General features: G+C 41.1%; 1 protein-coding gene across 3 annotated transcripts in view; it reads left to right on the top strand.

The window, feature by feature from the left end:
• The window catches only part of pdpk1a (3-phosphoinositide dependent protein kinase 1a), a 28,460-nt gene that overhangs the window by 2,869 nt on the left and 3,998 nt on the right, over positions 1–21,593 (top strand). For 2 of the 3 annotated variants that reach the window (XM_017707544.2, XM_017707543.2), the window contains exons 2-13: positions 12,695–12,907; positions 13,551–13,593; positions 13,972–14,109; positions 14,218–14,362; positions 14,456–14,553; positions 14,931–15,006; positions 15,188–15,256; positions 15,744–15,840; positions 19,020–19,193; positions 20,167–20,384; positions 20,744–20,801; positions 21,342–21,494. In XM_017707544.2, coding sequence (XP_017563033.2) covers positions 12,695–12,907; positions 13,551–13,593; positions 13,972–14,109; positions 14,218–14,362; positions 14,456–14,553; positions 14,931–15,006; positions 15,188–15,256; positions 15,744–15,840; positions 19,020–19,193; positions 20,167–20,384; positions 20,744–20,801; positions 21,342–21,494 — 1,482 coding nt within the window. Of the gene's footprint in view, positions 1–12,694; positions 12,908–13,550; positions 13,594–13,971; positions 14,110–14,217; positions 14,363–14,455; positions 14,554–14,930; positions 15,007–15,187; positions 15,257–15,743; positions 15,841–19,019; positions 19,194–20,166; positions 20,385–20,743; positions 20,802–21,341; positions 21,495–21,593 lie in introns of those variants that run through there. The other variant, XM_037535180.1, reaches the window with a different exon arrangement.

Raw genomic sequence — 21,593 nt, 5'->3', positions numbered from 1 at the left:
AGAACTACGGTGGTTATGTTTTTGCGTTTTTGACAAGGCTTTCTCCTCCTTTGCTTTTTCTTGTGCTAAATAATAAAATTTGAGTTTTCAAACTTCTCAAACAGCACTGGCGACACCCACTGATTCTTTCTACATCTTCCAACCGGTGCTAGGGCACCACTGAACTCTTATACTTCAACGTAAAAGCACAAAAGGTGCTCTAGGGCCAGGTTTTTGGTTTGTCTGTTCTGGGCTACTATTGAAACTTGGCAGCCTCTGTTGGAAGAGGACCTGCTCCCTATGTAGGGCTCGTTCTGTGCTAATAAAAACGCAACGATTCATAGTTACAGTTAATGATACACTAATGAAAAGATTTATATATAATATGTAGCTTTAAATACGTACAGTCCATGACATCTGATTTGTCGCAGTAATAAAATGAATCACAATAATGATTGAACGTTATCAAATACAGTTCACACACCTGTCTAATTGTGCTACAACAAACAAAGCTAACAGCCTGTTAGTACAAGGATTTCATCTGTTTTTAACAATAAATAAAGCATTTTGCTTAGTTTGAACAACATATTTTAATAGTTTCGGGCCTGCAAGCCTTATTGAGGCTTACGTTCTTAACAGCCAGGCTTTTCTTTAAATAACATACTTGGGTTTTTTATTTATTTATATATTATTATTTATATATTATTTATTATGGTGGTTGGTTAGTGTAGTGGTTAACACCTCTGCTGTCTACACTGTAGACTGGGGTTCAATCCCCGCCTGGACAAGCACGCTACACTATACCAATAAGAGCCCTTGGGCAAGACTCCTAACACCGCCTTGGCCTACCTGTGTAAAATGATCAAACTGTAAGTCGCTCTGGATAAGAGCGTCAGCCAAATGCTGTAAATGTATTTATTTATTTTTGTGAGGATCAACTCATTTATTCCAAATGAAACGTCCATAAAGAAGCCAGTATTCCAAAGTATCCTCGCTCCCCTACACCATGAGAAGCTGACTCCGTGTGATGTTTTATTTATGTAATATGAGTGAGGAGCAAGTGGACAAGCCTTACATGTTTTCAGTTGTCGTTGTTCATTACAGTGAGAAGGCCACCATTTGCACCTGAACAGTTTCTGCTAGAGGGGGTCAAATTTAGGGTGGGGCACAGTTTTGTCCCACGCAAAAATGAAGTGGAGCTCTCATCTTGATGGTCGTGTGATCTTGAAGGGGAAATCCCTTAAAAACAGCCCTGAGAAAGGAGCAAACATAAGCTCTTCATGTTGAACAGGGTGCCACACTGCAGTGCTGGAGGGCCACAGCCGTGCAGTGTTTACCACGGATGTAACAATCCTCTAAATTCATAATTCAGTTGGATGGTATATCTGTTATATCTATTCAATGCTAATGTAGAAAAAAGTGCCTGAAAATGGGCCTTTGTGAGAACGTGGATGAAAACACTGAAGAATGTTAATATATGAATGTTTCTCTCTTCAGTTTATTAAAGCATTCAACATTATAAAAGTACAATATTTGAGAGTTTATAATGGCACAGTTGAGTTATTCAGCAGCTGGCATAGGCTGCAGCTCCCCCTGCAACCCAGGAGTATAACGCTGTTGTCGGAACAAAACCTTGTATCTCCATTTTCGTCGATTTTCAGTTTTTGACATAATTTGAAAATGCTTGTTGGCCTTGTTGACTTACATTAAAAGTAAAGTATGTTTTTTCCTTCTCCTGTAAAGTTACCATTTTGGAGATACAAGATTTTGTTCCGACAGCAGCAATAAGCAGTTTAGAAAGTGTGTGTGTGTGTGTGTGTGTGAGTTTTATTCAGACCTTTCTTAGCAGTAATACTGAACAAAAACAAATACTGAATAAAAGCTATGCCACAGGCTGCGTTCAGACGGTGGACGGTGTGTTAGCTTCTACTAGGTTCAACTACATGCTTGGAAAGAAAGGGGGAAGGTATTCAGTTGGTTGCTGTCTGCGACGTCACCTCTAGATGTCACTAAATCTTACCCTCTGTACCTTTTAATACACCTGATTCAACCTGATTCAGCTGTGTTAAATCTGCAGCCGTGTGGCCCTCCAGCACCTCAGTTTGATAACTACGCTCTGATGCTGTAGTTGTGGGTGCATTTCATGTCTGTAGGCTATATTTTCGATGTATTTTCATCAGCACATATTGTTAAGTAATTATTTTATCAAGTGACACTGCTACATTAGGGTAAAAACATAATTTACAGCCAAAATTCATTTATACCCTAAGAATAAGAAAATCTTGATTTTCAGCTGACCTATTCTGTGCAGTCCCAATTTCTATTTTACTAAATAAATTTAAAATGACCTTGAACATAACTTATTTTGTAGTTTGCTTTAACAGCCAAGGAGATAATCCAATCAAATGGCTATGTTTTTGTATACATTATTAACATTTATATTTGTGTGCAAAATTGTTGTCAAGCTGCCTACCTAAGTTTGTGTCAGTGTCACAAGACCTCCACCACATGATGTCATTTGTTCAGGAAAAACAAGTTTCAATGACTTTTGTTTTGTCCTCTTTTCTTCCCAAACATTGGTAAAAAGCTGGATCTGAGTGACGAGTGGATAGATTAATGGTCAATGCTTCAGTATAATTGATTCATTTAAATTAAAAATGATTCGTAGAATTATGTACTAATAAATTATATAATATTTATATAAAGGCAAGACTAGTGAAGTCCAGATATTGGACTTGTCTTTGCTTTTCCATGTCCTATTCAACAACCATGTTATACACTCACCGGCCACTTTATTAGGTACAGTTCAGTTGCTTGTTAATACAAATAGCTAATCAGCTGATCACATGGCTGCAACTCAACGCATTTAGGCATGTAGAGGTGGTCAAGACAACTTCCTGCAGTGCAGACCGAGCATCAGAACGGGGAAGAAAGGGGATTTAAGGGACTTTGAACGTGGCGTGGTTGTTGGTGCCAGACGGGCTGGTCTGAGTATTTCAGAAACTGCTGATCTACTGGGATTTTCACGCTCAACCATCTCTAGGGTTTACAGAGAACGATCTGACAAAGAGGAAATATCCAGTGAGCGGTCAGTTGCGTGGACGAAAATGCCTTGTTGATGTGAGAGGAGAATGGGCAGACTGGTTCCAGATGATAGAAAGGCAGCAGGAACTCAAATAACCAACCAGAATCTCTGAGGAACGTTTCCAACACCTTGTTGAAAGTCTGACACGAAGAATTAAAGCAGTTCTGAAGGAAAAGGGGGTCCAACCTTTTACTAGCAAGGTGTACCTAACAAAGTGGCCGGTGAGTGTATATTATCATAATGTAATACAAGTTCAGAATATATACTGATACATGTATCAACGCTATATCCCATAGACAGTAATAGGATATTTGAGCATGATAATTACCATTTTTACATTTTGGTAACTCTTCAAAGATTAGAAATAAGTGGAGAGAAATAAATAAAGGCAGATTTGTTATATTTGAAAAGCCCATTTTGCCCAATCCATGTTTTATGCTGTATAGCATGTGGATGGTTTCTTCCACGTCTTCTAAAAATACTCTTCACAGTGTGTTTTAAATATTTTTCTACTGCGAGTGAGAATTGCAGCAGTGTTTTGGACACAGGTTAATATAATATGTACCCTCTTGTGCGGTGACTCTGAAATCTGAGATGGGCGCTGCTTATCCCCAGTGATTTGATGTGGAATGACTCATACATGTTTGTGCTGTGTTTTACTGTGCAAAAACACAGTATGCAAAAACACAACACACGTGGGGTTACTGGGCTTGTCAGAGTCTCAGTTATTCAAGCTGTATTTAAAGGGGCTATTTACATATTTGAGTTGGGAAATATGACTATATATGCAGGCTAATCTTTATCAAGGCAGGAGTTTGTTTGTATAGCACCTTTCATACACAGCAACAAAAGAGCTTCACACAAAATTCACACATCTGTCAGCAATGCCAAAATGGTTTAAGGGGAGCCTGGCCACTTCCTATTTCTCCCACTATATCAAAAACATGATTGCAAAACACCAGAGGGCGCCAGCAAGCAAGTCCAAAATTAATGTGAGTGAATGGAGCTAAGCGAATAAAAACTAAAGGTTAAAATTGTTTCTAACTACTTGTTCAGGACCTTCCTTTAATTATAGAAAGTAGGAGCATATAAGAAATCGTATATTTCCTTTTTCAACAGTAAACAGCTTTTGGGCAGTAGGGCACAAGCTACTGCTGCTCTGGGCTGATTGGTTGGCATCAGCGCTACTGAGGGCTGACTGGCCGGCATCAGAGCTACTGAGGGCTGACTGGCCGGCATCAGCGCTACTGAGGGCTGACTGGCCGGCATCAGCTCTACTGAGGGCTGGCTGGCCGGCATCAGAGCTCCTGAGGGCTGGCTGGCCGGCATCAGCGCTACTGAGGGCTGGCTGGCCGGCATCAGAGCTCCTGAGGGCTGACTGGCCTGCATCAGCGCTACTGAGGGCTGGTTGGCCGGCATCAGCGCTACTGAGGGCTGGCTGGCCGGCATCAGAGCTCCTGAGGGCTGACTGGCCGGCATCAGAGCTACTGAGGGCTGGCTGGCCGGCATCAGAGCTCCTGAGGGCTGGCTGGCCGGCATCAGAGCTCCTGAGGGCTGACTGGCCGGCATCAGCGCTACTGAGGGCTGGTTGGCCGGCATCAGAGCTCCTGAGGGCTGACTGGCCGGCATCAGTGCTACTGAGGGCTGGTTGGCCGGCATCAGAGCTCCTGAGGGCTGACTGGCCGGCATCAGAGCTACTGAGGGCTGGTTGGCCGGCATCAGAGCTACTGAGGGCTGGTTGGCCGGCAAATATGCTCCATATTAAGCCATTAATTGTAGACTTGCTTGGGACGCCCTCTAGTGTTTAACAAACCTGGAAAACCTTAATAAGTGGCACTTCTCCTCGGTGTTGTCCGTACTGTTGTCAGTATTCTGTGAAGTCCTGCCTCCTTTAGTTACTGTTGCAGTCCAACCTTCAGCTCAGGCTGTATGGCTGAATCTGTAGCACTTGTGCTAACAGACTAAAAAGCTCAGTAGCAACATTTAGAAGCACAGAGAAACATTTTACTATTCAAAAATATATGATCAGTGCAGACAAACATGTTTAAGAATGGAAAAAAAGGGTGTGGGGTCCTTTCAAATGAACTGATGCTAAAACTAACACTGGAGCTAAGAAAACTCTGCAGTGATATTTATCATTAGACATCATATATTAAAATAAGTATTAGGGAATACAGCAACCTGGGAGACGTGTGGCTTATTTTAGAACTGGGTGTTTCTTAGTCATTTTAGTCCCATCTGAATGTGTCATGCCAGTCATTTTTCCCACGTCAGGAAAGATTCCAGCGCCATTTACCTTCTACAGAACGGACCATAGAAATAACCTCAGATTCTATAAACCTTGTGCTTGTGTTGGTAAATGTGCCGCCATGTCCTGTGGAAAAGGAGTTGCTCAAAGGAGCAGTATGTAGTACAGCTAGCAAGTCTTATAAACGGGTACTCCAAAGTTCAGAATACTGGAGAGAGGTGTCTGCCCCCACCCTCTCCTCCCCAGACTCAAAACTCACACAGGTTGCCAGGTTTAGGACACTAAACCTACACAAAGTTAAGTGATACTTTTTTAATCCCACAAACAGGGAAATTCCACCTCCGCATTTAACCCATCCGTGAAGTGAAACAAACACACACACACACACTCTAGTGAATACACTTGCCCATAGCAGCAGGCAGCCCTATCCACAGCACCTAGTGAGCAATTGGAGGTTAGGTGTTTTGCTTAAGGACACCTCAGTCACGTCGGCCCTGGGGATCAAACCAGCAACCTTCTGGTCACAGGGCCAGTTCCCTAACCTCCAGCCCACGACTGCCCCACAAAGGAGCCGAATGTTCAGTTCTGATACATTCAACTTTGACAATAGTGACGACAAGTTAGACACTAAGTTGATCAGCTAATGTATACGTTTGGGTTGTTTTGATGTATACTGTCTACAGAGGTGTAAAATGTAGGTCCAGAAAGTAAAAATCCTTCCCAGGATTTTGTTCCAACAGCCTGGCTTCTCTAGTTAGATCAAACCACCATGCAGTTGGAACAAAATCCTGGGAAGGATTTTTACTTTCTGGACCTGAATTTTACACCTCTGACCGTCTCTGTATGGTAGCCAAAGCTAAGCCCACTGTTATCCTGATAACAAAAGCCCACTGATCCTTTAATACTCCTTGCCTTTAAGAAGCAGGAGGAGCTGAAGTGAGCTCCATCTTAAATGGTGCTGCAGTTACATACAGGTGCCTCAGCCTGTTTGCCGGCTCCTTGTTCCTTGTTGCCCGTTCAGCCTTAGATGGTGCTGCAGTTACACTGGTGATGCGTGAATATTACTGCTGCAACATTTAAGATGAACTGGGAAAATTCAAGCAAGAAGCCAGCAAATAGGAAGCTGACTTCAGCCTTGTCTGCCTTGATAACCCAGCTGCACGTGTGCCGCAGAGCACGAACACGAGTACTCGAACGCTGAAATGACTCCACGAGTGGCCGTAATAAACTGGTTAAGGTTACTTCAGCTGAAGCTCAGTGCTTACCTGCTCAGAAGAAAATGAGCCACCTCAGCATCTTCGGAAGGTCCTTCTGGGCTCTAAACGGTCTCCATCTTTCAAACGCATCACCAGTATTTACTCTCGTTTAACTACGTCTTTGCTGATGGAGCCTTTTAGAAGGTTGTAGAGACTTTTTAGGTTGGGATCCAGTTTGTCTGCTTGCTTCCATGACTTCAGCAAGTGTTTGTTTCATATTTGGCAACCTGGGGTGTTGAAGTGGTACTGGGAAATGGGCAGTGGGAGAGATCACAACCCAAACACAAACAGAAATTTTTGGAGGACATACTGGCTGTAGCGCTGTTGGTGGAGAAGACAGTATTTTAAATGTAGCACGTTTCCTTAAACTCTGAAGGCATATCATGGTCATTTTATGATTTCTGTGCAATAAATATATTACATATTGCTCCTTGAAGTGTGGTGGCACTCGAAGAAGCATTTGCTTGTGTTCTGTGTGGCTAAAGTCAGGACAGTATATACTTATGTTAGATTTTATCCACTGATGTCTGTTGACTGTGAATTCTCAAGCTAATGGCAATGCTGAGGACCAAGTGCATTGACTTCTGACAGCAAGACATGGTCTGTATAAATGATAAAAACAGCTAAATGAAACGATTTAACACGTTTTCTACTCTTTTCTCGGGTAAAAGCAGCGCGTAAATCATCTGTCATTTATACAGAGATTTCTTATCCTGTACAAATCGGTCATAAACCTTACAGACGTCTTGTGGTAAATTGTCATTACCCCACTTCCCCATGTGAAACTAATCCCATTCAAGTAGTACTTTAGAGTCTGTTATTGGTTTTAACAGCGAGCTGTGAGTCTTCAACAGAGTTTAATCCACTTATTTTCAGCTCTGAGACTGAAATAAATCAAGATAGTGGGCATCTGGATTACTCAGGCAGTTACTCATTACGTTATCTTATTTTGGACTAATATTATTAATGCTGTTCCTTGCTTGATTGAGAAAGTTAGGTCTAGAGTGACTGTAAGAGGCCAGTCAAGTTCATTGTTACAAAATAAATGAGCAATTTCAGGTTCATGCAAAAGTTAGTGAAATAAGTGAAACTTAAGTTTCATCCTTTACAGAGAACACACCTGCACAAGGTATTAAACAGTCAGGGGGGGTACTAAAGCTAAAATATGGCTTGTGCAAAATTTATGGCACATTATTTTCTTTTTTTTTTCTTTTTCAATTTACTAAACTTAGCAAATACTAAAAAGGTGTGCACTCAAATTTAAAATAAAGCCATATTTAAGTGTGTTCGCTGTAGCGGATGTGCTCACTTAGAAAACCAACAAAACATTTAACTTAACTGGAAACCAAAACTTTTTTTTTTGAGCTTTGGGACTGAAAAAAAGAAGAAAAAAAAACACAATCTACAGATGATCAAGATAAAAGGTGTCTGAATTACACATCCATCAGTAACAGTTTTTTCCAGTCTATTGGACTAATAATTCTGAGTAAATTTCTCCAACGCTCTTCTCACCACACAGTTGTTGTGAGCAGTTTTGACTTTTTCCCCCGCTTGACTGAGAAAACTATGCTTACAAAAGTCTGTGAGAGGCTCATCGATCTATCAGTATTTTGTGTCCAGTCAAGTTCATATATATCATTAAAAAAAACAGATTTACAGATTACAGTCACGTGGAAAAGTTTGTAAAATCAGTGAAACCAAATCAAAACGTTCTCAACAGAGAAAATCCACTTCTGCACAATTTAGTGCACAGTTACTGTACATTTGCTGAATTTAACAGAGAAATATGGAAAAATCGAATGAAAAACAAAATCTAACATGTGGTCTGTGCAAAAATGATGACGCGTGTTTTATTTTTATGTAAAACTGTGCACTGAAATTTGATGTCAACAAATGTTCACATCAACAGTCCACAAAACAGATCATTTGACTGGAGGTTTTCCAAATTTGCATAAGCCTGTGGAGCCAGTGTACAACAACTGCCCAGCAACAAGTAGCCGATTGGACGTCATCTCATTGTGCCGTTATCTTATGTTAATATTTTTATCCGTTGTTTGTTTTTTCATCCGGTTCCTTCTTCAGTAGTTTCTTTCTTTGCAAGCTTTGAATAAAAAAAAAAAAACATTGTGTGATTTGTTTAAATGTTGCTCTTATGTTTTGCATCTTGTCTGTTGTAACTTCTTCACAAAGCTTACTAGATATCTAAAACAAAATATAATAAATACACACACACACACACACACACACACATACATATATATATATATATATATATATATATATATATATATATATATATATATATATATATATATATATATATATATATATAGTGAAAATGCCTGATCTATTTTTGCCATTTCGCTCATTCTTACAATTTCCTTTTTTTGTTGTTGTCTTGTTTAGTTTATAATATTGTGTTCGGAATACTGTGAACATCTTGAACCTGTGCTGACCTAAAGATGTGAACTGACCCTCGACCCTAACTGTGTTGTTATTGAGCCTAAATCTAGTCGTGTGTACAGTAACTCCTCCTGCTCTGAGAGGAGCCGGCCGTGTTTGGGAGTTACAGGCTGGGTGGGAAAAGCCCCTTTGGTTTCTGTGGTTGAGTGTGTTTGACAAGTTATTGTTGTAGATTGGTGCTCTCTGTGGCAGGTGTCTGGAAAGTACCAGCCTGTACACACTAATAACAGAACCCTCTCAGAACGTGGCTTGTTTTGCTACGCTCACAAACAAATGAGGACTGATTGACTTGAGGCAGGGAAGTGGCCCTTCTGTAATTTGCATGGCCATCCGGTCAAAGCCTTTTTTTAAAAACAAAAACATCATGTTTACTTTTTTACACTCGTACTGGAGTTTTCTTTCCCTGAGAGCAGTCTTTGTTTGACGGGTTAACAGCATTTTATTGACGTATTTTTGTGAATGGAGTGGAAAAGTCACATGCTGCCTTGTTTCTTGTCATCGGGTTCCTATTTTGAAACGCGCTAATTTAACTTCGGGCTCATTTCTGAGTGTCTTATAAGAGGTTTTTGCTTGCAGTCCACTGGGGTGGAAAACACTCAAGTAATTGTACTTTAATACACTATCAGAAAAAAAGGCGACTGTCCAGAAAAAGTTGTCGCCCGAGGCACAAACAGTGTAAATCTCCATGGTCATTAATGACCAGGGAGCCTGAATTAGTACAAAACATTTCATATTTTACACTGTCTGCTTTGTGACTTTAAAGTGAGTGGCGAGGGGGAACAAAAAACAAATTTGCTCCAATTTCCACTTACCCCCGAGAAGCTGATCAGCCAACCCAAGTTTGGTGTCCAGATTTTGCTTCTTTAGTTTAACGATGGAGGCTATTGTTGTCACCAAACACTAGAAGCCCATGAACCAACCAGTTTGTCCCATAAATACATCCCCAAAACTTGATGTGGTTTAAGGCCCAGCATGCCTTACTGTAAATGATAAAAATGAACAAAACTGAAGGTAGCTGAAGGTAACTAGACATTGGCTGTGTTTACATGCAAAGCTTTTTGCCAGTCCGATTGAAAACGATCGGATTACAGGTTCAGACTGAGGTGTTTATTCTCACTCTATTCAACAGTCTGATGAAAATCTTCGTTTACATGCTCACTACAAGTAATCCAATGCAAAATGACACGCATGCATGGAGTAGCGCTTAGAGTGAACGTTACCATGACAGCGAACATCACGTGAGGTCCAGTCCAGTGAGATGAGCAGCAGTGAGCAGTGCTTGTGTTTTTAACTGCTTTAAACTGACGTCAGACTCAGAAAAATGTCCTTCACATGTCCTTATAAAGGAAGCGGCGAGAGGAAGACGTCGTGCTCTGAGACACAGAAGCTGGACGTGCGTCCCACCGCTGTCTTTAAAAGCTCAGAGTATGAACTTCGTCTCCTCTGCAGACCAAGTTCATGCGCAGAACGTACTACACGTTCCGATTGGAGTGTAATCGGATTCAGGCGTTTACACGGATATTCAGAGGTTTACCCACCTCGTTCATTCAGATAGAAATTGTATTCCGATTGGCCTCAATCGGATTAGTCTGTTCCGACTGAGGTGTTTACATGGACGTTATTCTATTCCGATTAAGCTATTAGTCGGATTATTAACGGAGTATCAGGCTGCATGTAAAGGTGGCTAGTGTAGATTTGGTTATTGCTGACGAGTCATACAGTGCCTTAACCCCAAATTTACAAGTTTGTGCAACCTTAGTGAAGACCTGCCCTGATAGCAAGAGGAAAGCAGACCCCTGTCGGCCCACTGATTTGCAAAGCTTAGTTACTTATTTTTCCTTCCTTCCTTTCTTCAGGTATACTTTGTAAATTAGTTTAGTAAATCATTTTAATCGAGCTCAGTGTCAGCAATATTTTCTATAAAATCATTTTATATCAGGCCTACTAATATTTTTTTTCTTTCAGTTATTTGTAATATTTGTTTATTTTCCAAAATAAAAGGCTCTGTGCATTTAAAATATGTTTAAGAAGATTAAAAACTAGCTAAAGCTTGTTTGCAGGACATTAATGGTTGGTTAGTGTAGTGGTTAACACCTCTAACTGCCTTCTACACTGTAGACTGGGGTTCAATCCCCCACCTGGGCAGCACCCTACACTATACCAATAAGAGTCCTTGGGCAAGACTCCCAACACCACCTTCGCCTACCTGAGTAAAGCGGTCATATTGTAAGTCGCTCTGGATAAGAGCGTCAGCCAAATGCTGTAAATGTAAAATTAATCCTGGTGGTCCGAGGGTGGACCAGCAGTGGCATACAGCCAGTGGGGGGCCAACCTTATTAATCTAGAGGACCAATATATGCTTGCTGTCTGGGTGGGTGCAGTTTGAGAGCACTGGGAGATTTTCACTGAGTACTATTAAAGATTCACTTTCTTACATAACTTTGTTTATGTATTAAAATAGAGTGAAATCAGGAGACTGTATAGAGTAAAAGTAGAATGTCTCAATGTACCATTGAGAGTCTGACCCCAGTGACAGCGTTCCTGCCCTAAAGGTCCAGTTTTTTTCTGAAAGCGTGCCATAGATTTGTGCTTCGCTCAAGTATAATTGAAGCTGAATACTTGTTTTCTTTCTCAATTACATTTCCAGGAGGAAAAAAAAAGTTTTCATTTTGACCTTCGAAGTACTGGTTTCGCTCTTTTTCTCTGTTTTTTTTTCAGTTGCGTTCCAGGAAACTCGAATTACCTCTTGTAATAAAACATCCAAACAAATTCATATCGTTGTAAAATGAAACTGCCTGCCTGCCACCATGCCAATTCATCTTTGCGTAAAGATCAGTAATCAGTAACACCCGTTAGTCACCACACCACTCACCACCTAAGAAAACAAGCTTTCACTCTTAAACTTATCTGGTAAACCACTTACTTCTTGCTTTTAGTTACTTGAGCATGTTTAAATGTTGACAGTTGACTTTCACTTGGGTGTATTGTTGGTTTCATGCTTAATTTTTTTTTTTTTTTATTATATGATTTTCACACACTGCTCACTTAAGCACAGTTTATCTGTATGTTTTCCACATCTGACAGTCCATGTAATTACATACAGTACACGTTGTCAAAGTTATAATAATTCCTTAAGCTGCAGGCTATTCGTTTATTGAGACTTCCTATTCGGTAACTTTTCTAATTATGCGCTATAATCTGTGACACTAACATGCAAGTTAAATGAGAAACTCAAAAATACACAAAGCTGTTTTATTTTGATTCACACGTTTTTTGTGCTCTATATTCCATCATATTACACAGATATGGGCATAAACATTGAGCCTAAGTGTTATAGATGCTTTGGCATGTTGTGAGTCAGAAAAGAAGGAGAAGAAAAAAGAAAAAGAGCCCTTGAATAGCCCTTATTTTCCAAGCATGGCTCAGCCGGCCTATCCCTGCTTCTTAAAGGGCTGAAGGAAATGTCTGACTTGGAGCTGCACCTGTAGCCTAACCGTGCACATAAACAAACCCAGCCCTGCCCCGTGCGGAAGCAGCCTCTGCTTTATCAGCTGCTGCCTCGGCGCTGAAGGCGCACTTGTTCCTCTTGGCCTGCGCGTTTGTGCGTGTTTGTGTGTGTTTATGTGTCTGTGTGTGAAACGGCTGTCTCCTCTGCCCTGCCAGTACGATGCTGCTCTCACTCAGCCCAGCACGGCCCCGCCGTGCTCCCAGGCTCCTCTCTGCACGCTGAGGGTCCGGCAGAGCCCCAGCTGCCCACAGCCTGTCGGCATGGAGGGTCCCACTGAGCCCACTACACAGAGCCCGCAGCCTCAGCGCAAGAAATGGTCTGAGGACTTCAAGTTTGGCAAGATCCTCGGGGAGGGGTCATTTTCAACCGTGAGTCATTTTGTTTTGCAATGTCAGGACTTCGTTCGATTTGCATGTGGATTAAATCGCTATTGTTAGTGCAGTTTATCCTTATTGTTGGACTGAACTGCAATATCACTGGTGTTTTTAACCCCCCCCTTCCGTAACATATTGGGCCAGTGTTTCATATCTTTGCTGTTCAAAGAAATGGGGACTTTACATTTAGTGTAAGTTCATTTAAAAAGTAGAAATTAAAAGTGAAATTTTATTCCAAGCAATTGTGGAGCTTTTTTTTATTGGTCTATTCGTCGTGAAATTTTGCTGAGCTCAAATGAAAAATTAAAAAATAAAAGTGGAAAATGTCGTGTATAGAAAGATTCTGGTTTTAGAACAACATGAAGATTAGGCCTCGACTAAAAACATTTCAAATGATGAATCGCTTGATATTGCAGTTAAGTTCATTAGTAAGTAAAGTACATTTAAAATCGGTACAGCACAGGCTTGGGCTTGAACTGGCCCGATACGTTGTAGAAGGGGACAAAACATGACTCCAGCTGGTCTTAACATAAGCCTGTATTCCACTAGCGGTCACAATCAGTTTTTTCAAATTTTCTCTCCAGTCCTAGTGATGATGTTTGTTTTTGAATGCTATTTTTTTGTTTCTAACTTCCAGGTTGTTCTAGCAAAAGAGTTGTCTACAGGAAAGGAATATGCAAGTAATGTTTAATGAATTTTCTGTATATACATATGAGTGATTTCGTCTTATGAATTTATGATATACATATTGGGAGTGGGCTTTACACATACAGACATATCAGTGCTATATTATGACTAACACCACTTTTATTATACAAGTAAACATGATTTATATGCCAGCCATCGTTCTTTTCAAACCACTTTCCAAGGCATATCCAAACATTTTGCAGTGCATATACAGAATTTTGGAATTAAGCTATATATATATAATGTGTGTGTGTGTGTGTGTGTGTGTATATACACACACACCCGATAACCTTTGTTTTTACTTTGTATTTATTCAAATGCCTTCGCTGATTTATGTTTTTATGTTGTTTGTTTGTTTTGTTTGTCTTTAGTTAAGATTCTGGAGAAGATGCACATCAGGAAGGAGAATAAAACACACTATGTGAAGAGGGAGAGGGACATATTGTCGAGTTTAAATCATCCCTTTTTTGTAAAGCTGTACTTCACATTTCAAGATGCTGAAAAATTATGTATCCTTTTTAGCATTGTGAATATGAATAACTGCTACACTGAGCTGTATTTGAATTTGATATTATTATTATTATTATCATCATCCTCCTTAACATTGCTCTGTTAAGATTTTGGACTTAGTTATGCAAAGAATGGAGAGTTGCTTCGATACATTCGCAAAATAGGCTCTTTTGATGAGACTTGCACAAGGTTCTACACTGCAGAAATAACGTGTGCTCTTGAGCATCTGCATTCAGTAGGAATTATTCACAGGTAAGTCGCTGCTGAGGGATTTTTGTGGATGTGTATTTTCGTTCATTTGTTTTTGCCATTCTTGCCCGTTTTCTGCCGATTTCCTTATCCTAGGGACCTGAAGCCGGAGAATATTTTACTGAATGAGGAAATGCACATTCAGATCACAGATTTCGGAACTGCGAAACAGTTTTCCTCCGATGGAGCTCAAAGTAAGGTGGAATCTACTATGAAGGAGGGCTGTTTTTGTTCACTTCTACTTCCCTCTTCTCCAGGCAGTGTTTACTCCACTGTTGTAGTTAACTTACCTTAACCCTGCTGTAGGTCAGAGATAAGCTGGCCTTTGTTATTTATAGATACATTCACCAACCCCCACCCCCCATCATAAATATGGGATATACTGTATGCAAACATTTTAAACATAGAAGGAAAACACATGATGAGTCAAAGCCCTGACTCTGTTTATGCTCATTTGTCAGCAAAGCTGTTGTGCATGCTGGAAATTCAGTCTTTGCTTTCATGGATTTGTCACGTATGTTAGGTGTAACTGTGGTTTTTTATTTTTATTTTTTTTCCTCTGGCGTTCCAGCAAGAGCAAACTCTTTCGTTGGGACTGCGCAATATGTTTCTCCTGAGCTGCTGACAGAGAAATCAGCGTGTAAAAGGTAGTTTATCTTATTTATTTTACTTAGTTCACCGATTATCTGTGCTTTTAACTGTGAACACAATAGGTGGAAAAACCATAATTGACCAAAATGCTCTTTAAATATTAAATGAGAGGCAAACCTGAAGCTGCTCATGTGTGCACATTTAAAAATGCTCATTTTCTCTCTTCTTTGCTTTCAGTTCGGACCTTTGGGCATTAGGCTGTATAGTTTACCAGTTGGTGGCCGGATTGCCCCCCTTCAGAGCAGCGTAAGCCCCCCTATCTCGCCTTTCCTATTTTCTCTATTCCTGCGTCTCTGTTACATCAAGCAAGTATGACTTTGCATTTCGACTGTTGTGCTGTAGAGGGACCATTGGTGTAATTGCTGTTTTTTCCTTCTTCTTCTTCTTCTTCTTCTTCTTTTTTTTTTCTTCTTAATAAGAAACGTGGTGTGAAATAACAGGAAGTAATGGCTTTGGTGTTTATGACTTGTTTGTGTAGAGAGTCTGAAGGCTCTGAGAAAACCCCAACCACTACGTCACGTGGCCCGCTTGCCTCATGGTTACACTACAACCAGCAGATTGTCTCGGACGGCCGTTAAAAACATAATACTCATAGCCATGTGACTGTACATTCACCCTGTTCATTGAAGCCATCTCTTTAAAGAGATCTCAGTAGGGCCCCAGTGTGTCAATGCTAGATGCTTTATTGTCTCTGTTCTGTCATGTTGCCTTCTTTCTGTTTGTCTTTTAACAGGAATGAGTACTTGATATTCCAGAAGATAATAAAACTGGAGTATGAATTTCCCGAGAAATTCTTTCCCAAAGCTAAGGACCTGGTGGAGAAGCTATTAGTGAGTTTGTTCTGTTTGCTTAAGAAACTTGGGTTCCTGAAAGTACCTAGGAAAATCACCAGTGTTGAATTGTGTCTTAGACTTAACTGTCTATGGACCACATTTTGAAACAAGCAGTTCAGCACATTAAAACCTACAGCAGTGGTTTTCAGCTCCAGGCCTAGAGCTTTAGAGCAGTGAACTGGATCAGGTATGTTGAGGCAGGGAATCGAGAAATCTATGCAGGACAGTGGGTTCCCATGAGTGGAGATATTGGGTGTACTACCTAATTTGATTATCCACTGAAAATATAGTTCCTAGTGGTTCATGATTTATAACTTCGGAAGCCAGTTTCTTTAAGTACTGTAAACCTTTCCTCTTATCCTGAATGTAGTCGGTCAGCCAAGATATGTATGTGTTCAAATCAAATTTAACTCTTGATGCTAACGTTACTAACAAACACTAGAAATCAACTGTCACCGGAAGCTTTACCAAAACGTCTCTCAACCCGCTCAAACTGCATCCAGGCATTCATTAAGGTGGCACAGGTGTGTTGATGTGGTCTAGGACAATCTGCACCACATGGATGGAACAGATTACATTATATTTCTGTGGTTCCTTCTTATTAACTTTCAGTCTTAAGCCACAAATGTAATCTCAAGACTGTATGTCCGTGTGAAGAACTTGAATCTGAAGAGGAGTCTGATTTTGCAGGGAAGTGGGAATTGAGCACAGCACGTGTTGTCTGAAATGTTTTGTTCATTATTATAGTTCACATGTGTTTCACCACATCAACACGTCTGTGCGACCTTAATGAAGGCCTGGACTGAGTGAGGCAGGAGAAGTTTTGGGGGTTCATTTTCAGAAGAAAATGTGGGTCTATTGGGTCTATTGACACTATTGACATTATCTGGTGTTTGTTAGCTATGTTGGTGTCTTAGATCCAGTTTTAACCAAACACCAGACATGTCTGTTTCCTCCTTAAAAGCATCTGTTTCTCTGAAAACATCTCAAAGAGACAGAACCTACTTTTTTAATTGACTGTGATAAATACTTTAAAACATGTTGACTATGCTAGCCTTTGATCATGTGTTGCAGAAGCTAGCAGTGCTTCTACATGTTGCGAGTTTAACCAGACAATTCACTTCGATAACAAAACGTAAGTCCTTCTGTCTGTATGACAAGGAAAGCAATTGGTGGAATGTTTTTGTTGTTGTCTTATTTCTAATGTCATTTATAGATAAGATAAGGCTTTATTGTCATTCACATCACACGTGGTACATGAGCTGGAATGAAATAGTGTACTCAAGGTCCCAGTTAACTCCCAAGAACAGTGAACAATAAACAATAAATACTAAATAAAAAAATAACAGCAGCATGAGTACGAGGCAGATCTTAATACTGGTGAGTTATAAAGTGACATGTATAGGGGTGATATAGTGGAGGGGTGATATAGTGGAGGGGTGATATAGTGGAGGCACTGGTTCAGTACAGCAGCAGAGATAAATAAGTGGACATGAAGTGCCATTGCAGTGATGTGATTGGAGTTTAAGAGTCTTACGGCTTCAGGGAAGAAGCTGTTCCTCAGTCTGGTTGTTTTACTCTTAATGCTCCGCAACCTCCTACCTGATGGGAGCAGGACAAAACGTGTGTGTGCTGGATGGGTGGGATTCTTCATGATGCCAGTGGCCCTTTTCCTGCATCTGGAGGTGTAAATGTCCATGGTGGTGTTAAGGCTGACTCCAAAAGTCCTCTGTGCAGCCTTCACCACCCACTGCAGAGCTTTCCCTTCTGCCGCAGAGCAGCTTCCATGCCACACGGTGAAGCTGGAGCACAGAACGCTCTCCACCACACATCTGTAGAATGAGGTGAGGACTGAGCTCCTGTGTACGCCCAAGTACCTATAGCTGGAGATCACTTCCACTGCAGATCCGCCGACATGTAGGGGGAGGGGAGGGATGGTATTGTCCCTTCTGAAATCCACAATCATCTCCTTTGTATTCTTCACGTTGATGCAGAGATTGTTCTCACTGCACCAACTCTCCAGATGTTCCACCTCCTGCCTATAGCCAGACTCATCACTATTTTTGATGCATCCAACCGCTGCCGTGTCTTCCGCAAACTTTACAGTATGACAGCCTGAATGGACGGCTGAGCAGTCATATGTGAGCAGTGTAAACAGGAGGGGGCTCAGCACACAGCCCTGAGAGGAGCCGGTGCTGAGGATGATGGTGGAGGAGGAGATGTTGTGGATCCTCACAGACTGCGGCCTGTTAGTCAGGAAGTCCAGGACCCAGTTGCAGAGAGAGGTGCTCAGTCCAAGTGTGTGGAGTTTGTAAGCCAGGGTCTGGGGAATCATGGTGTTAAAGGCAGATGTGAAATCCACAAAGAGCATACGGACGTAAGAGTCCTTACTCTCCAGGTGGGTGAGGGCAGTGTGGACCACAGAGGAGATGGCATCCTCTGTGGATCGGTTTTTCCGGTACACGTACTGGTGTGGATCGCCAGTGACGTCAATGTTGGCTTTGATGTGGGTCATAACCAGTATTTCAAAGCACTTTGTGACTATCGGGGTGAGGGCTACTGGCTGATAGTCACTCAGTCCTGTCACTGCGGAGCTCTTAGGGACTGGGATGAAGGTGGCGGTCTTCAGGCAGGTGGGGACAACTGCCTGGATTAAAGAGGAGTTGAAGATGTCTGTCAGCACCTCGGAGAGTTGGTCTGCACTACACTTCAGCACACACCCCGGAATGTTATCTGGGCCAGCAGATGATACGGGCTCATAGAGGTTTAAAGGGAAAGCTTGACAAAAAGTGTATACAATTTTTTGCTGGTATTCAAATTTGTCTACTTTAGTTTTGCAGTGGAACTACAAAGCTATAAAGCCCCACTGCAAAACTAGATAAGCAAATTTCAGATACCAAACAGATCTTGGCTGATTGAACACATCTGGTGTAAATGGAAAATTGTGTACATTTGAATTTTTTCAGTGAACCATTCATTTTAATATAGGGGCTGGTTTCTTGAATGTGGATTGAATCTGGTCTTGTACTAAACTGTGATTCCTGTGGTGTTTCATCATTTTAAAAAACCCTATTTAATCCAGGTTAGGGTTGAACCTGGGTCTGGGAAAGCAGCTATAAATGAATACTCATGAGTTAGCTCTAGTGGTTTTACTGTATATGTTTTTACTTTCGCAGTGCTTGGACCCCACCAAGCGGCTAGGCTGTGAGGATATGGGTGGTTACAATCCACTGAAGGTCCATCCTTTCTTTGAAGGCATCTCATGGGAGAACCTCCACTCGCAGACACCTCCAAAACTAACTCCGTACCTGCCTGCCATGGCTGAGGATGATGAGGAGTACTATGGCAATGTGAGCTTGACTGTCACATAAACGATATCAGATAGTGTCATTGTCTGCAGATGCTGTCAAACTTTCTTCTTAAAATTTTCTGAACAGTGCTTGAGTTTCACTGCCTTTGGTTGGATTTTTGTAACATTCAGTTTATTTTATTTGGAACAAAGTGGAATGAAATGTAGGTTTTTGCTAGAAGTCATTTATATAATGCCCTCTTAAACCCAACAATGCTCATAAGATCAATTCAGTAGAACTTTAATATTCCTCAAAGAATAATTGGTCATCTTTGCAATTGGTGATGAAAACACATACACACAATTCCTCAGCTGGCAAGGGGAAAACTCTCCGGACCATAATATATAGTCATCTGGGCTGTGGCCCAGTTAAACTCCACTTGTGTGGTAAAGAGTTTTTTGTCTCATTGCCCAGTAAAACACCACGGTGAAAAACTACTAGCTCACAGCCCAACTCATGGCCCGGTCAAACTCCAATACAGTGGTGAAAAGTGTCTCTGCTCGCAGCCGAGTCAAACTCTAGCTCTACCGTGATGAAAAGTCTCCCAACTCATGTCCCAGTCAGTGAAGAGCCTCCCAGCTAGCAGCCCAGGCAGAAACTACAGTGAAAAACCCCTGGCTTGCTCCCCCAGCAAACTCCACTACCATGGTTGAAAGGCTTACGGCCCGGTCAAGCTCCACTGCTAATTGCTAAATAATGAAATTGCTTTTATTTTGCGTTCGTTTCTAATTTAGTATTTTTTCATTAGGAATTATGTTACCAGCATAAACATTTTGAAGAATTTTTAATTTTTATATTATTTAATGAATTTCTTAGTATTTGACGTCCTTATTTCATGACAATGTCCATTCAAAAATAGCTGTAAGTAGATTCACCTGAACAAGCCTCTGATGACGAGATCAGATGAGCGTTGTCTGAACACACATGTATAAATATATACTTACAGTACTTTTGGTAATTTCTCTTTGGCCAGTATGATGACCTCTTGAGCCAGTTCAGCAACATGGAGGTGGTGCAGTCCAGCTCCTCTCAGGCTCTCTCAGTACCAGGCATATTGCTCCCACTGAGGTCCAGCAGCAACATTGAGCAATATATCCACGGCCTGGACAACAACTCCTTTGAGCTGGACCTGCAGTTCTCCAGCGAGGAGAAGCAACTTCTCCTGCAGAAACAGACTAGTGGGAACCCTTGGTAGGTGCCAGCATATTTCAGCAACGTGGTTGCCTCATGTAGAAACTGCTTTAGCAGTTTGGTCAGCAAGTCTTATGCTTGATATTTCCACAAAGATCAGAGTTAGCTCTGCTGTATGCACATTTATATGTTCTTGCTATATGTATTTGCATTCTTTACAGGCAGAAAACGACTATGCTTCAGGGTTTATTTTGTTTCAGTGTATTAGGATTAGGAAGTTCAGCTGATGACCCAGAATTCACCATAATAATTTCTTCTGTATTGATGAAATTACAGCATTTAAGGTGGTCCTCCTTGGCTCTGACCTGTCAGGAACATCATAATAACTTCTTTTCCGCTGTGTCTCTTTCTGTTTTAAGGCACCAGTTTGTTGAAAATAATTTGATACTTAAAATGGGACCAGTTGACAAAAGAAAGGTGAGCATGTTCTTATTACCCACTCTATTTAAAAAGATGGTTCTTTTATAGTTCCTTACTAAACAAAATGATTCTATATAGAACCATGAACACTCGGCATGATTAATGGGTTCCCTGCATGGTGAAATGGATCTTCAGGCTGATGGAGAATGTGCTGTAGATGGTTCAATATAGAACCTTTTTAAAAAGGGTTCTATATAGCACCAAAACGGGTTCTTCTGTTGTTACAATGTCAAATTTGTTATAATAGAAGAACCTTTTTGAAAAGGCTCTGAACACCATTTCACAAAGCAAATAACCCTTTAATCATGCAAAGGGTTCTTTGAGAAGAGCCTTTGAAGAACCATCATTTTTAAGGGTGTAGAGCACGTTTGTACATCTGACTAAACAGGTTGTTTGTTGTTTGTGTAGAATGTAGCCTTGTTTTGACTTTATCCTCAGAGAGAGCGCCCTCTGTAGTCTGTGGCTTGCAATTGGCCGTAACCTTTTGGCCCAAGGCAACAGTATGAACTTATTGTTTGTTTTGCTGTATCCTCACAGGGGTTATTTGCTCGTCGGAGGCAGCTGCTACTAACTGAGGGGCCACACCTCTATTATGTGGATCCTGTAAATAAAGTCCTCAAGGGGGAGATTCCATGGTCTCCAGAGTTGCGACCGGAGGCCAAGAACTTCAAGACGTTCTTCGTCCACACGGTACGATTTCAACCACCGTTCACTTCAAAATGTATCAAGTGCTCACAGTCGTGTGCAGAAGTTTGAAAACCTCCTGTGAAATTCATTTCCTTCATTTTT

This window comes from Pygocentrus nattereri, chromosome 27, assembly GCF_015220715.1.
Source record: "Pygocentrus nattereri isolate fPygNat1 chromosome 27, fPygNat1.pri, whole genome shotgun sequence".
NCBI lineage: Eukaryota > Metazoa > Chordata > Actinopteri > Characiformes > Serrasalmidae > Pygocentrus > Pygocentrus nattereri.
Note: the sequence above shows the minus strand (reverse complement) of the source record. Positions and strands in the feature narration are given on the sequence as shown.